The sequence below is a fragment of the Clarias gariepinus genome, chromosome 6, assembly GCF_024256425.1.
Source record: "Clarias gariepinus isolate MV-2021 ecotype Netherlands chromosome 6, CGAR_prim_01v2, whole genome shotgun sequence".
NCBI classification, from domain to species: Eukaryota; Metazoa; Chordata; class Actinopteri; order Siluriformes; family Clariidae; genus Clarias; species Clarias gariepinus.
Genome location: NC_071105.1, coordinates 17,313,107 through 17,330,705, shown reverse-complemented (window position 1 = coordinate 17,330,705; position 17,599 = coordinate 17,313,107). Strand labels below are relative to the sequence as shown.

At 35.9% G+C, this 17,599-nt stretch overlaps 1 protein-coding gene across 2 annotated transcripts; it reads right to left on the bottom strand.

The window, feature by feature from the left end:
• Positions 1-3,140: 3,140 nt before the first annotated feature.
• Positions 3,141-15,141, bottom strand: LOC128526912 (twinfilin-2). Of its 2 annotated transcripts, XM_053499136.1 has the most exons (10): positions 15,063-15,141; positions 14,844-14,970; positions 10,883-11,061; positions 10,663-10,758; positions 9,308-9,412; positions 9,156-9,170; positions 7,747-7,872; positions 6,611-6,761; positions 5,710-5,831; positions 3,141-4,118 (listed from the first exon to the last, which is right to left on the bottom strand). In XM_053499136.1, the coding sequence occupies exons 2-10, from the start codon at positions 14,938-14,940 to the stop codon at positions 3,951-3,953; spliced, it is 1,059 nt and encodes a 352-aa protein (XP_053355111.1). In that variant the 5' UTR covers positions 14,941-14,970; positions 15,063-15,141; the 3' UTR covers positions 3,141-3,950. The 2 variants fall into 2 exon arrangements, with proteins under 2 accessions (XP_053355111.1, XP_053355110.1); XM_053499135.1 differs by having other exon boundaries at positions 14,844-15,140.
• Between the last annotated feature and the right edge of the window lie 2,458 nt (positions 15,142-17,599).

Here is a 17,599-nt window from a genome sequence, read left to right as displayed (position 1 = left end):
GGTACAGTTCTCCTTATCTAAAGTTTATTGCTCTTTTGCTGTTATACCAGCCTCTTCATTCCACTGAAAAATCCCAGTGGGGATATTTTTAATATTTTTTATATTTTTAATATTTATGTTACATATGTTACATATGTTACGCCTGGCAGAAATTATGAAATCACCACACTTGTGTTCATTCAGTTTAAATGAATTCACTAATTAATTTGATGTTGGAAAATTGATGAGGATAGAATCACATTTATAAAACAAATGCAAGCATGAGTCTCAATGTTCAAATTATTCTGTAAATAAGTTCGAGTGCTCACAGACCTTAATTAGTGGGTTCTGCTAATTGAAAGGAAACTATGAGAAGGATTATAAAAGTCATAAAAAACAGAAATACAACACAGAGTGTGGCTAAAGATGGCTATTCCCAAAAATTTGCAAGTATAAACCAAATGGGAATTATATATACAATGCAGTCAAAAGTTTTGACACACCTTCTCCTATAGTATTTTTCTTTATTTTTCTTATCTTCAACATTGCACATTAATACCAAAGACACCCAAACTATGAAAGAGCATGTATGGGATTATCTAGTAAACAAAATAAGTGTTAAACAACCAGAATCTTTTTTTTATTTTAGATCCAAAATAGCTAGATTTAACTTTGAAGACAGCCTGGCGCACTCATAATATTTTCTCATCAGATTCACAAGCTAGTCACCTAGAATGTTTTCATTTCATGTGGGTGCCTTGTCCGTAGTTAATTTGTGACATTTCTTGCTGTTTTGTTTTGCCTAGTTGTTTTTTTACAGAAAAATAGTGCCCTCTTAGTGCTGCTACAACCATAACCATCAAGTGCTTTGGCTCTCTTGAGGAACACCCCAGGAAGGAAGACCAAGAGCTACCTTTGCTGCAGAGGATCCGTTTATTAGAATGACCAGCCTTAGAAACTGCCACATTACAGCATCTCAGATTAGAGCTCCAACAAATGCTTTTCAAGTGGCAGTTTTAAGACGCAGACATATTTCAACATCCAATATTTCTACGAGATTGCGTGAGTCAGGCTTTTATGGTTGAATTGTGGCAAAGAAACCATTACTTTAAAGAACAACAAGCAAAGGAGACTTACTTGGAACAAGAAACAAAAGGGCTGGACATTAGATCAATGGAAAATTATCTAATGGTCTGATGAGTACAAATTTGTGATTGTTAGACGTCGAAAAATGTCAAAGTGCCAGTATACCAAACAAAAAATTTGTCTTGAAAATAGGAAATGCAAATGAAGTAGAAATAGGAGTCACCCTTTGTAGCAGAACTGTAAAAAATCTGTCTAATAAAATAGGATTTAAATATAGAAAAGTCATAAGAAAACTAACACTAAAAACCTAACCATTAGGAAACAGAAGAAAAGCATTAATAGAGTGAATGGAAGAATGGAGTAAAGTGAAGCTCGGTAAAGAATCATGAACTTGCATTAGCTAAGGAGATGATGATGATGATGAAGATATCTGAAGACCCTTTTCCCAGTGTGATATGGGGTTGCATGTCAGGTGAAAGACCAGGGGAGCTGCCATCAGCAGGCAACAGTCAATGCACACAGGTACATTGAAATTTGGGAAACTTTTCTCATTCCATTGATAGAAAATAATTTTGGTGATAAAGAAATCTGGATAAGGAATTTTCAGGATGATAATGCATATTGTCACAAAGCAAAGACTGTTGAAACCTCTCTCAATCTGATTAAAAATTATTTTCATTTTTAATTTTGTTGAAGATATATGTTTCATGAAGCCATATATTCATATGTTCATATATATAAAAAAACTTTGCTTTGTATTATGTGTAATTTATATGCTACCGTACCAAGAAAAAAGATAGCACTTTTTAAATGTGGTGATTTCATAATTCTTAGCAATTAAATTAATAAGTGTGTGTCTGGGGCGATTACCAAACAATAAGAGTGGTGATGAATGTTGACAGTTCTACTGAAAATGACTCATATTGGATCTATATGGCTTTTAGACAGAAAATAAAAATTTTATGATCCTGATATAAAAGATAAGACAGTTAATCTTGCATCTTGACAAGCTTTGTGGGAAACCACCCAAACCTAAACAGTTTAAACAACCAGACAAAGACTCAACAGCGAAATAAATAATAATATTAAAAAAAAAAAATAAAGGAGGAGTTGGCCAAAATCTCTGCTGCCTACCAAGCACATGAAACTGGGCATTTACCACTTATATTTTAGACATTTACATGCTGTGTAATGTATCTGCAAAACCCGTTTCTAGGTATTTAAGACCAAGGCATGAAATTGACCCTGTGCTCTGACCCCAGCCTACTAACAAAGATGGGATATGTGACGAATTTCAGTGTGCAATAATGCATATGTGTCAAATAAAGGCTGAACTTTAGGTCTTTACTTTGGTTAAACCTTAATGGCGGTTTATTAATTATTTGATTTTTTTTTTTTTTAACTAACCTCCTGTGGGCATATTGTGTAAGAATGTTCCAAGAACTTTCACTTTTGTAAGGTTAGAGTCTAACACTATAAATCTTACCACAAATTACCTTTTGACAGTTCCACTGAAAATGATTCAGATTGGAGCTATTTGGCTTATAAAACAGGCCATTGTATTATCCTGATAAAAAAGATGACCAAGTTAATCTGTCATGTTGATGAGTTTCTTGGTAAACTAACCAAACCTGAATAGTTTAAACAGCCAGACAAAGACTCAACAGTAAAATATTTTTTTTTAACAAAATCAGAATGGAGGAGCAGTTGGCCATTATGCCATTAACCAATTAAAATGCATGTGGGGAACATGCAAAGAATAATCTTTTTGACCTGTTACAACACTGTGTACTTGTATCTGTAAAAAATACTAAAGATGGGCACAGGCTTTCCATCAATGCCTTTAAGCACCATGTCTGAGGCTTCATAGGTGATTTTCATGCAGGCTGCACTGTCCACCAAAACATTTTAAGTGAAGTCAATAAGTAATGTGATATTGTAGTTTGATATATAAGCATTTAATTTGCTCAATTTGAAATGTCACTGTGGCTGAAATTTTCAATGAAGGATGCTTTAAATTAGTCACATTTGTACAGTAGATACAGGGTTTTAAAAAAATGTCTACAAAAGTGTAGTTGTTTTGGTGAAAATTCATTAAATTATCAGTGATTATAGAGTTATCTGGAAAGGTAATAAATTCTCTGAGTTAAGTTTACATACCCTCTTCACATTTTCTTTCAATGTTAAAACATTGGTTTACATTATTTTCCTCATCATTATATGGCCAACTATCTTCATCCTAAATCATATAAATAATTTGTTCTTTAGTTCCTATTTTCATTTGGAACAGCTACAGTATTTGCACAAATGAATATGACACAAAACAGTGAGAAAGATTTACATGTCACTGAAATAAATATGCATACACGGTTTAGCTTTTCAAAGCCAATACAATAAAGCAAATTATCACCAATTCAATCAGTCATAAAACACAGCTGGAGTAAGTCTTTCTGATTCATACAAAATTCACATTCTACTGAGTCCAGATCTGCTATTTTTGGTAATGTTTTATAGTGCTGTGCATAATAAAATCAATAAACACATTTAAATATGAATTGTACACCAGTCCGCTCAGAATTAACTATCAAGTTATGTGTTGATTTCTAACTGAATAAAAAGTGGAAACAATTTACAAATATAGAATCCATTCCTGAGTTTTCTTTTTTCTTTATGCGTATACACAAATTTAAATAAAAGAAATATAATGTATGAAACTCAAGTTATTAAAGATAAAAGGCATTTTTTAAAAAAAGCATCACAATCAAAAGAATAAAAACAACTGGAAAGGACATTACAACCTCTTTCATCTTTTATGCCCTAACACAGCAAAATCCTCATATTTTTTGAGGGAAGAATGGGGACCTGTTCCTATTGTTAGTGCCAGTCTAGCTGTTCACGCCATTCTCTCCCACTCCTTTAATCAGCCGTTTATGTCCTCTCTTCCCTGCGGGACCACGAGGTTTGGCGAATGCCTCTTTGTGAGCCTGCTGCTTAGGATGGATCTCCTCATACAAGTACTGCTCCGTTAACTCATCCCCGCTGTCTATCTCCAACTACACACACACACACACACACACACACACACACTATTTATACAGCATATGCATATAGTATACAGCTTAGACAGATTGATGTTGTAAACGTCAGTACATGTAAGAACAACGCTAGATATTTAAGCTATTGCATATGGTGATGCTGGATTATTTAAATTTTAACCAGTCACAAGATGATTCTTGTCTTTTGTACAATTTAATGCATGCATGAATTCCTATATAAACTTCATGATTTTCGCTTGTAGACCTCTGAAGTAAGGTAAAGTATCAGTGAAAGTATGCTTGTGATTTTGTAATCTGTAGGCTGATTACCATGACTAGACCAACTGATCAGTCTGGTCAAGTAAGTAGGGGGACATTAGTAATTTGTTTCGGCTGATCAGCCTGCAAGCATGACAGAGTAAGTAAAAATCAAGTAATCAAAATCAAAATTAAGTTTCACCAAGCAATCACAAACTATTAAACAATTAAACACTGGCACGGAAATTCTTAGGAAACAAATGTTAAAGCTGGATTGCTTGCTCTTAAAGAATTACAGGAATTATTTTAACATCACCCAAGGCCTATCTATACCCGTGGGGACCAAAGGCCAGCACATCCAGCCACAAAAAGCCAATGCACTAAAAAAAGTCAACATTGACAATGAAACAAAGGTATCTGAACACCCAGTGCACCACAGCCTACTGCATATGGGGCTTAGCAGAAAATTAGTTCAAGGGTGTTGATCTGGTGTCCTAATTCCCAATCTGATTAAGCATTCGTGGAATGCACCGGACAAACGTCCACAGAGACCCCATTCCACAATCCACAGCACCCAATGGACCCGCTGCTATCTTCCAGGTTCCAGACCCCCTGAGGTCCCATGGGATCAGAGCGCAAGGGGAACCCCAAAACCTAGGTGGGTTTAATGTTATTTGTTTTAAAGTTATGGTTGATCAGTATAAATATACATACAGTAGCCCATATACTGCAGTCAAGTTCTTCCAATTAGAGTCAAATGTGTGTTCTATATGAATGGTTTACTATTGATTTGTGCTGATTCATTCCCCGCAAAAAATGAGGGTGAAATGATGGGTGTTTTGCAGATGAAATGTTCAGAATTTTAACAAATATGATTGCTTTTATAATTACTAGTTATGTTTCTCAATAAGTATTACTTTGACACGGACATTTATTTATAGATTTTGCAGTTCCATGTAATCTTGTTATTGTTGATTCCTGTTATATAAATTACCGGTAACTTTACACAGACCTAATTAGACTATTATAATATTTATTCTTTATCAATTCATAGCAGATTTAAAAGTATGAATGGAAAGAAAAAACACTTGGTCAGCACTAGCAATGCTTGGTCTATGATCATTTATGTCCAAGTATACATTAACATCAATATTGTTTCCAGCAGCTAGACTCAATCAGCATGTTAAAATTACTCAGCTCGGTTTTTCTAGTCCATAAACTTCTTTATTAAATTTAGAGCCAGCTGATTTTCACATTTAAGTGTTAGCCATGCAGTCATCCATCCCTGGCTTCTATCATTATGAAACACAAAAATGAGGCAAGTTTGATTGTTACACAGTGTCCATTGTACCTTTTTGACCAGCTCGATATGGTAGTCTCGCTCCACCTCCTCCAGCAGTCGACTCTTACAGCTGGAATACAGCATCCTCTCTTTCACGGCACAGCAATCGCCTGGCATTGAGTAGATGAACACTGATAGAGAAGCATAAAATAAAGGCAAAATAATCATCACAAGGGTGCACATTCATTAATACATTCTTGCTCAGTTTACCAAAACGTACACTATAGCTAATGTACACTCACTTTCCTATACAATAGTGCATTTATATTATGTAGCAGAGTTTACAATCAGAAACCCTAATTTTTAGATAAATACATCATGACTCTTCAGTTCATTTAAGTATATATAAATATATACGTTTATATATATTACTGGATTTGACTGGATAAATCTGGCTAAGAGGAAAGTCCCACTCTCACTCTCAGAATTATCCTACAGAGATAAAAATGTTTTTCTCAGGTGGATCGTTACACTGTCACTTAAAGGGTTTTTTGTTTTACTACAATTTAAACCACTATTACTGTCATGAACCAAACAAAAAATGAGCAATTAGATAATTAAATAAAGAGGGTTTTGCAGAACATATTAACTGGTCATGCTCAGATCCAGATGCTGTATTATAGCAATATTAATACTGTAATTAAATTAACTGTGACCATCTACAGTTAAATGTCTCATATACAGTAAGACAACTTTTTCCCCCAAATTTATTTAATTGCTAGTAGTTTGTTTGTTTACTTACTTAAGCTATCATATTCACTTAAATACTTACTTACAAACATACTTACCTACTTACTAATATTTCTGCTATGAAAGCTATGAGGTTATAAGAGCAGAGCCAACTATATTCTTAATTATTAATGCCCGTGGAAACTGCAAGTAAACCCTTGTAAAAGACATTGCTACTGACCAAAAGACTCTAGGTAGACTCCATCATGCAAGTGCTTATAGAGGAAGAAATGATAACGTGGTGTGTCTGTAGGAATCCTGCTGCGAAGATCATGTGTCTCTGTGGGTCGGGTGTGCACCAGCTCAATGGTCTCTTTCTCAGTGTCCAACCTCTGACATAGGACAAACAGACAAAATGTACAGTACATATTAAAAATTATATATTAAAATCTTTCGACAGCTCCAGGTTATTTACACAAGCTGCATTTTAATAAAAATCTAAATACAGTAACTAGTGCATTCAAGCCAAATGAATTTGTGGCTCCATCATGGGAAGACTGTGTATGTGCTAACTAAGTTATTTTTTGCTTTTCGGACATGCTGTACTAGAACAGATATTCAACAATGAAAATGACACAAGTACTGTAAAACCTTGTGAAGACTTATGGAAAACGTTTGACTTCTGTCATTGTCAACAAAGGGTACAGTATATACTGTAACAATGTATTAAGATGAAATTTTGTTATTGACCAAATACTTATTTTCCACCATAATTTGCAAATAAATTCTTTAAAAATCCTACAATGTGATTTTCTAATTTTTTTTTTATTTTGTCTCTCATAGCTGAGATATACCTATGATAAAAATTACAGGTCCTCTCATCTTTTTAAGTGGGAGGACTTGCACAATTGGTGGCTGACTAAATACTTTTTTGCCCCACTGTATTGTGAAAAATTCTGCCCAGAAACATGACTAAAAAAATAGGGAAAAACCAAAATCATTCCTGTCTAGCAGAATTATATTGTAAACCGGGGTGGCCAGATGTTTCTGCGTGTGCACTGAATTCTGTTTGCAAAAAAATAGAGCATGTTGGGCTGGAATAGGAAAATAATCTGTAGTAACGCCACCCTTTATCAGACCACCACAAGTTATAGTTTATTTCCTTATGCAATTTTTAAAGCTGGCAGAAATGCAGAAATGATTCCAACACCTCCTGTTTAAAAATGCAAGCACACCCTTCCGACTAGACTGGTAAGTAAATTCACACCCTTTCATATAAAATTCATGTCCATTCGCCCAAATGTCTGGGAATCTGTGCACTAGTGTGTGTGAATATCATTATGGAGAAAGTGTGTATCCTCTGTGTTGCAGTCTCACCAGCTGGATGTAATTAATGCGTTTCTTAGCAAGTTGCTGTAAAGCGTGTTTAGCCTCTGGCTGTAGCGGAAAGGCCAGGCCCTGTAAGGTCTGAGGCTTAGTTTCCACACTCATCTCTGTAATAACCTGCAAAGGAAGATAAACACACACAGATAGCAGCGATATGTAAGAATCATCCATCCACACTAATCTCTAATGAGGGCATGACTATGCTGTGCTATATGTAGGAAAGAACATATGCACGGCTTGTTGCCCAGTCCTTACGTTCATAGTGCACTTAATTTGCAGGATAAAATAATACCAGCCAAATAAAGCAGAATAATTCAAAAGCAAGCACACATACATTAGCAAACACGTGCAAACATTTCACTAGTACAAATTCACTTTAAAATAGGATATAATTGTGTTTATTTGTTTTTGAATACAGCATTGACCAATCATTTGGGATGTTAAAATATTGTCCCCCCAATGTGAGCAGACTGGTATATCATACATCAAACATGTGAACAGTTTTATAGCAAAATGAGATAAATCCATTTTTGAGGTTTTGAGATATTTCGGCAAATTAAAGCATGATGTTTGGTTAAATAATACAACAATAACATTAGTTGGGTTTTCACAGACTGGGTCACAAATGTTGGCAGCAATTTAGATGAAGCAGATGAAACTTGATTTTTTATGTATGCAAACTCCTTTTTAATTATAAATATTGTAGAAAATCATGAGAAACATTATAAGCAGTTTCAGCTTCACTTTGGTACTTAAAGACACGTCACTATCATAGTGCAGGTTCACAATGCTTTGTTAATTAGATAACATGGTGTTCATATAACATTCACTTATTCACAGAACATAGAGCATGCATTAAGAATTGCATACTTCTAATTCATTACTACTGAAGTGGCTGCAATAGAAGTAATAAAGTGGACATTGCGTTTTCTTGGTTTAAACATTCTCCAAAAATCGAGTAAACACATTTAAACAGTCACATCAGGCTGGCGTGTTAAACAGGAGTTATCTTCACTTTACTGACCATGTGACAGGAAGAAACCATGAGACTGACTCATCTTTTTTTTTGCATTTGCTTGAAAATGTGGTGCCTAACATGAAAGTTTAACATTTCTAAATTAAGGTTGTATAGCACTTTTAAGTTAATTGTTTTGTCATAGACAACTTATGTGGCAGAACATAATTTGTCAACATGAAAATGGTATTTACCGTTTCCTGCTGTCTAACTGTTCATATGTAAAAACTAAAAATAATTTCTTATTATTAAATTCATAGATTGTCTTTTAAATAAAGTGTTTCATTAAACCCACTTAACATGCATAAACTCTTGTGTCTTTCACACTCCAAAGTGCACAGTGAACTAAACACACCACTAAAGACAGGAACTTAAACCCACTCACCTGCTTAACTTTGCACTGGAACAATCAAAATAAAAACAGTTTAAATTAAATGTTCTTATAGGTCCAGTCTAAAAACATTCAGTAAACAGATCCAATGTTATTATTTCAACAAGCTAAAATAATGGATACATTTAAAAATCAAGACTTCTCACCTCTGTGGTTTTGATTCTCTGCAGCTCCTGCTCAGCATGTGTGAGAGGAGCAGGAGCAGAGATTGATGATACATGACGCAGGTAACCCTGAAGACATACATCCTCCTAATGGTGATGACACAAAACATATGCATATCAAAGCCAGATTCTAAAGGACCAAATGTCTTGTGTTTACTCCAGCTTGGCTTTGTATTTTGTGAACTATTAAGTATCATTGTGGTGCAAATACGTCTTAATTTTTTTTCATGGTATTTCTTTATGTTATGTTTTAAAGATAAAGATTATCATGCTTATACACACTGGGCCAAACCAAGTACTGTAAGTAAAACCAGGTAACTACTGTAGAGCACTACTATCCGTCCTGTGTCATGCCAACAGTAAAGTATCCTGAGATCATTTATGTGTGGGGTTGCTTCTCTGCAGAATGGGCTCACTCACAATTTCTGCCTAAGAACACAGCTATGAATAAATAAGGGTACAAAAACATACGCAGAGAGTGATTTTTTCCAACCATCCAACAGTTTGGTGACGAACAATGCTTTTTCCAGCACAATGGAGCACCTTGCCCTAAGGCAAAAATGATGACTAAGTGGTCAGGGGAACAAAACAGACATTTTGGGTCCATGGCCTAGAAACTCCCCAGGCCTTAATCCCAAATTAAATTAAAAACCCCACAAATTATGACAAACTAAAATAAAACCCCCACAGATTATGACAAACTTCAAGCATTGATTATACAAGAATGAGCTGCCATCAGTGAGGATGTGGCCCAGATGTTGAATGTGGCCCTGAATTACAATGGTTTTTAAAAAAAAGGGGTCAACTCTGCAAATATTGACTTAATGTAATCTGCAATAAAAGCCTTTGACACTTATGAGATGCTTGTCATTATACTTCAGTATACCAAAGTAAATGGTATACTGAACTATGGTATACATAGTAGAAAGATCTGACAAAAAGATCTAAAAACACTAAAGAGGCCAACTTTGTGAAAATGAATATTTGTGTCATTCTCAAAACCTTTTGCCACAGCTCTGTATACACACGCCAAGAGTGTGCCAAGGCTAGTGTAGAAGAAGGAGGAGTGTCCCGCACAGAACCTTGACCTCATCCCCACTAAATACCTTTGGAATGAACAGAGTGGATCCAAAAGTGAAGGTTACAATACCAGCAAAAGAAAACTAAATCTTGCATGGGACATTTAAATTGAGTCTGGTGTCCACATACTGTATAGTACTTTTCGCCACAAAATGCAGCTCAGTGTACCTTATTCATCATAACCTCTTTGTGACTTAGTAGCTTTGGTCTCTTTTGTAATATCTGTATAGAGTAATGGAATAATGAACAGGACATACCACCACATTGCCAAACAGCTCATCTTTAACATGTCCTCCGCCAAATTCCTTCTTTATTGTCGCACGAGTGGCAGCATACAGCATCTTCTGTCTGGTCTAAAGTAAGATTCACACACAATTGAGATCAAAACTGTCTGCACTGAACAGCGTTGTGATATATTCACTCATATATAGTATGTCAAACATATTTGGACAAAAAATTGTAATGTAAATTACACACTGGAGACTGGTCAGGTGACCAAGAAACAAAGATCCACTCGTATCCCTGTGCATTGTGGGAATCAAGGCGATACAGAATGTAGCAAGGCTCCAGGGGGTCAAGTAGAGGAAGCAGGAAGCGGTCATAATCTTTGTCCCAGGACTGAGATGGCTCACGGTATGCACCCAGAACCAGCTGCTCTGAAATAAAATAAATAAAAGCTCATATGACACACCTAATAAAAAGAAATGCATCCATTGATGTGTCATCCAGAACATTCAGGTCCCAGCCTAATTCATTGCATTGCCTTCAAATTGAAGCCTTTTTTTTTATTATTAGTTTCACTAACAAGTGGTTTTCTTATACCAATACAGCTGTTTAGTCCCAATCCTGTGAGTTCTCATCACATTGTGTGTGAATACACAGGAGTATTCATACCAATGCATTATAGAAACAAAGAGGAAAACCATTACCACCAAAGTAGCACGCGATATGTCAGCAAAGTGATATCAAAATATCTTAATTTATCTTTTCCGCACAGTGGTTAGCGCTGTCACCCTGCACAGCCTGGGTCCGGGTTCAATTCCCGGCCAGGTTTGATTCCCGCGTTTGTGTGCAAGGAGTTTACATGTTCTCTCCGTGCTTGGTGGGTTTCCTTTTGGTACTCCAGTTTCCTCCAATAGTCCAAGGACATGCAGATTATTGGCGCTCCCAAATCACTCATAGTGTGTATGTGTGTGTGCCCTTCGATGGATTGGCACCCTGTCCAGGGTGTACCCCCGCCTCGTGCCCTAAGTCTCCTGAGATAGGCTACAGGCCGCCCACAACCCTATCCACAGGATAGTGCTCTTTACTGTTTGAATTCAAAATTACATGTGATTGCTTTAGTTGGACTTATATGTAGGACTCCTATGTTTAAATATTACAATATCTCAAATAATTTTTGGTCCCATAAAATAAGTGAAATGTGTATACAGTTTACAATAAACAATACAATTTTCTTAAAATGTTGGAAGATAAATTTTGTATTGAACCAGATATACTGTTTTATGGTAGGTGGAGTGTGCCATAAATAAATAAATAAATAAATAAATAAAACAAATAATAAAAAACCTTTGCTTACTGTTTACCTAGTTGCTAGCTACTCATATCAGTGACAATCTAGGCTTCTACGCAACAGCAAAGAAAACTCAGTTAAATATAGACGGTTAATGTTAGTAGATAGTAAAATTAGTGAACCTTCCTTTAACACGTGGCTTATGCATGTTTAAATGCACTCAGATGGCTGTTAACTACCGTACATTGTGTATGAGAAGGACATTATTAGTGACAGCGATATCATTGACCCTAATTAGATGCTAAATTGAAACAACTGAATCCAATACTAAGCACATTGTAATGATAGGTAGTGTACAGCCTATGGCTAGATAAAAGAAAAAGACACCTTCAATATTTTTAAGAAAATGTGCAACTATTCAGTTTTGCCAATACTAAAATGCATAATAAATACAGCAATATAAAACTTAAGCATATTAACAAAGAACAATTTCTCAAGTATTTCCCCAAATGCCTCATTATGTAAAACAAATGAATCAAAAAATTGCAAAGAATATGCACTTGCATTAAAATAACCAGAGACTAAGCACACAGTCAGAGAGCTGTCCTAGCCTGTCAATACATGTTCATGTCATGCACACACAGGCAGAAGTGTGACCTTGGTGGGGGATTTCCTGAATGTCTCTTGCAGCAACTTCTATTCTAAGCCTGCACACATTCCAATTATCGGTACGGATGCATACTTTCCATTAGCCATTCATTTACCCATGAGAGCATGCTGGCACCCACACCTTTATAAAGTTATCTATGCACAAGCACATCTCTTACATTAATCATTTTGAAAAAAAAACCTAGAATGTCATAAACACACACACACACACACACACACACAACACAAGGTGCTGAAAGAGCCTGAAATTCTTCCTGCTCTGTGTCACACGTAAGCAAAGCCCCATATGATGGACGCCAAACAACAGTGTACTCTGTCATAGCCAATCAAATACCATTTACTCATATGACTTAAGAGATCAGCAAATCATAAGCGGTGTGACTGTTTCAGTCTAAATCTCCTACTGAATCACTCTGAAGCTACCTGTCATCAAATGGCTGTCCATGTAACAGATCAACACAGATCAAGTGGCAAACAAACACATCTCAGACAACACATACAAAACACCCAGAAAAACAAAAATCCAGACATGTACATCTGACACCAACAATCACATGGTGTGTCAAAGAGAAATGGTAGAGACAGTGTCTTCTGAGTCATACTTGCTTGAAGGCAGGACAATACCGGCAAGCATTTGAGTCTGATAAGACCTCCTGCATTTCAGTGCCTAGTTATCTGATCATTCTGAATAAACTGTCTGACTATCATAGTGTCCATGCAATATGATAGTGGCCTATGACATATAATCAGTCCAGTAAATGTTCAGAACACAACATTGATACCACATAATGTAAACGATACACAGAATGACACTCAATAGAAAAGTCAAACACACAGCATTCAGCCAGAAAGACATTTTATTCGCGTCTACTCTACTTGATTGGCACTTCACCTGACTATACACACAGACACACACACACAGAAGGCCCTCTGGTGTCAGACATTCACATTCTTGATTATCCACCTAAATCAGTGGATGAAACTACACAGTTACCACATGTGACTCAAAGAGGATGTCTTCAGTAACTCTCTCAGAAAATTTTTTGTTTTTTATCATTTGGGATTTTACTGTAGTTGCCACAAACCCAGGCACACAGAGGACATGGTCATTTAATCTTGCTGTGCATATTCTAGTATGGAATAAATCCGTTTTGGACATGTCAACCTCAGTGTCATCTGTTGTGTCACCTGACCTGACCTTACACAATCTAAGTACACTGATATATGTTTGTCCCTTACTACAAATTCCATCATCATCTTGGCTGTAAAACCCAAACAAGTAAACAAGAAATGAAAAACACACTCAAAGTCATGACAGTGAAAAAATTATTAAGTGTGTTGTTATTAATCAATTGACTGGATATTAACTAATTATACACATAACCCTTTATTTTTCATCTCGAGCTAGTAGATTGGGATAGTTGAACACAGTTAATATTTTTTTTAGGCCTTATTAATGAAATGTTGATTAACTGCCAATACTCATCTTTTTTAAATGATCTTATCAACTTTTTTAAATGGCTGTTTCATATAACTTTATTTATTCATTTATTTATTCATTTTATTACTTATATTATTGTTTTGACTTTTACATATCGATATATAATCAATCTTGCAGATCCTAATTGTCAATTATTTGATATTTAATGATTTTATTCTTAGTTCTTTATTAAATGCTCTTTTTAGTTTCTTACCTTTTAAGTCCAATGTAAAATGTCCTTGGGGGCTTGTAAGGCACTTATAAATAAAATGAATTATTATAGACTTATTTAAATGGTATGTGTGTATGTGTTGGAATGTGCGCTGTCATGCGTACGGAAAGGCTGTAACTCAAGAACATTAGCCATAACATAAGACAAAAACTATAATGTGTAAAAAAAATATTTAAGCTGTTAAAAGCCATTCAAGTATACATCTGCCCCAAACACATATACAAACATTTTTCAGTTGTACAGATAAATAGATAAATAGTTTACTTTAGGACTTGCCATTTTACCATCTCTTAGAGACCAACTTTAAAGTCAGGGTTTTTTTTATGTTCACCTTGTTTATCGTAAGTAATAAAATATGGTTTTAACATACATAACATGAAACTGACATAAAAAAAATCTTTACCTTCTCCTTATTGATAACTATTTGATTAAAGTTGTAGATGTAAAATTGACTGGTAGCTTAAACCACATTACCCCGTTGGAGATTGGACTTAACTGCTAAGGTTCAAGGTAATTATTCATTCTACCTCCACAGCTCACTCACCGTTTCGAATCAACACCTGGATGAGACGCCCAGTCCCACTCCGTGCCCTGGCCAGGAGCTGCCTCAACTCATCGGTCACCACCAAAACCAGAAACATGGCGGGTCAGCAATTCTACCCGCCAAGGAGCTACACGTGTGTACAAGAAGAAAACTGTGCAGTCAGGTGAAGGCCACCCTAAAGATCTCAACTGGAAGCAAATGTAAGAATTAAAATGAGACCTTCTCAAACTTCTCTCCAGAGACCGGTATAAAGCAAGAGTGTTTCACGTTTACAGCATGAGCGAGCAGTGTGTGTGACTGAGGGAGAGGGGTCTTGTAACTAGGGCAGGATTGGGTGAGCTGGGCAGAAGGAACCTGATCCTGTTGTCCCCAAATTTAGCAGTCACAGGCTCGGTGTGTCTGGTCTTGGGTAACAGAGCCATTAGACGTGACGTACAGTGAGCAATCAGAGAGGAGGCGCTAAAGAGAGAGCTCACCTGAGATCCATTAAAGGTTGATCTCATATGCATAAACATGTAACATTAAGCATTACTCTGAAATAGAAACATGATAACACTGTTGACTTGTGCTGAGGTACTCAATTATATTATTGAATTTTTCATCTACTGCAAAACAAGCGTACAGGTTTTGCATCTAACTTTGAGTAAAACAGGCTGGATTAAAAATGACTGTTCCCAATAAATTACTGAAATTATTATTATTTTTTTAAAATCACCACAAACAATTTACATATTCATCTATATATTAACATATGATCATCAAGAGTATCCCAGATTTATCATATAATGAATCTCTGAGTTTCATATACTACCTACTATAATCACACTTAAGGTCGTGCTGTTGTGCTGGATATCAGCACAGCAGTGATGCAGTTGTTTTTACCGCAATACCAAATGTGATTTTGCTTTGTTGAAATGTGCTTTTATATAACAGTTCCACAAATACCATTTAAGATCAACCGATTATGATTTGTTTGTTTATTTAACCTATTATTTTCCCTAAAAACACACATCCTTCTGGTGATGACTAATAGTTAGTGTAATTTACAGAATTTAATTGAAATTTAAATTCTTACTGATACTATGGTGCCAAAAGGTGAGGAGAATAAAACATGGAGGGTTTCTCCGAAGTTTCTCTTTATATACTGTATAAATTTAATATATAAATTTCTCTTTATATATAATATATATATTAGTTTTTCTCCCTACTTTAGTCGTGTCCAATTCCTCCCCGTCACTAGGGGGCTCCCACATTAAGTCTACTACTACCACAGTCGAGCGGGCCAAAGACTATCACGTGACGCCAGCCGACTACATCTTTTCGAAATGCTGGCTCACACACCGTTGGGGGTGGGGCATAACGTACTCAGACGACAGCGTTATCCGCTCCTTCCGCTTGCGTGAGCTCACAGACGGCCCTGCTTGGCTGTAGAGCCGTGGTTAATGTGGGAGCACTAAGTAGCTCTCATCCCTCCCCTCTGAGGGGGAGAGCTCGGTTAAATCAGCTTTCTCTAGGCCTCCGGCTGCGAGAGGTTACAGTTTCTCTTTATATTTTGACTGATATTCTAATGTAGAATGTCTTAATTTCTATGTTCCGGGTTTAAATTTCAAATAGCATTAAATGTAAAGCTAGTGTGCTAAGGTGTACAATTACTTGTTCAACACACGAAGAAGAGATTAAAGCTTAAAAAGAGATTTGAGATTCAGCCTTGTGTAAAAAGCTAGGTAGCTTTGTAACTCAGCTTAGGTGCAAAAAACAACAAGACTGCTTTTGAATGTGGATGTTGGCAGGTGACCGTTCTCTTCAGTACTGTGAACCATACCCCATGCTGCGTCCAAGAGTTAGTGTAATTAACATTCGTACAACACCTGGGACGCAGAGTTTATCCGAGTTAAGTTGTGTTGCATTCCGGAGACAGGTGTTATGCTCTAAAATGCCCCCCTGCCACGGATTGCCCCCCCCAATAAACTTTTCCAAATAATATATTAGAACATAAATTCATAGGTTTGTGGTTTACAAATTATAACAAACGAATTTAATTATAAAATAAGCAATATAAAAAAATGTTGTACAGGGGGAAAATACATAAATTATATTTTTTTCATATACAACATGTATATTTTTATATTGCTTAGTTTATAATAAAAATCGTTTCCTATAATTTTTTTTACCACAAACAATATTTATTTAGTGTAATTTGTGATAAATAATTTATTTGTACACTGACAAACCCCTGCAAAATAAATGTGCCATAAAATAATCATTTTGGGGGATTTGTATTAATCGTCTCGACGGCTATCACGTGCCTAGGGTTAATTATAATAGTAATAATATATTTGATAATAATAAACCTTTGAATGTATGTCCTAATATAATATTTGATAGAGATTATGTAGGGGGGCAATCCGTGGCAGGGGGGAATTTTAGCGCATAACACCGGTGTTGGACATCTCTACTTCTACGAGGTGTGCTCAAGTCAAACCGGGTTTTGTGGTGAAATTCTTTGTGAATGAAGTCATAAAACTGATTGACATTTACAGAAGACTTCAAGCACAGTACTGTGATGACCACTCCCAGCTGCAGTAAAATATATGAATAGTGCAAACACTTTAAATAAAGGCCTTACATCTGTGAGATTTAGTGAAACAAAGGCAGTTTTAACTCAATTGTTCTGCTTCTCTGCACAATCAAAAGATGAACTAGAAGGCCTGCAAGGACAACATACAGTACCAAACGAGCAGAATTGCTAAGCACAA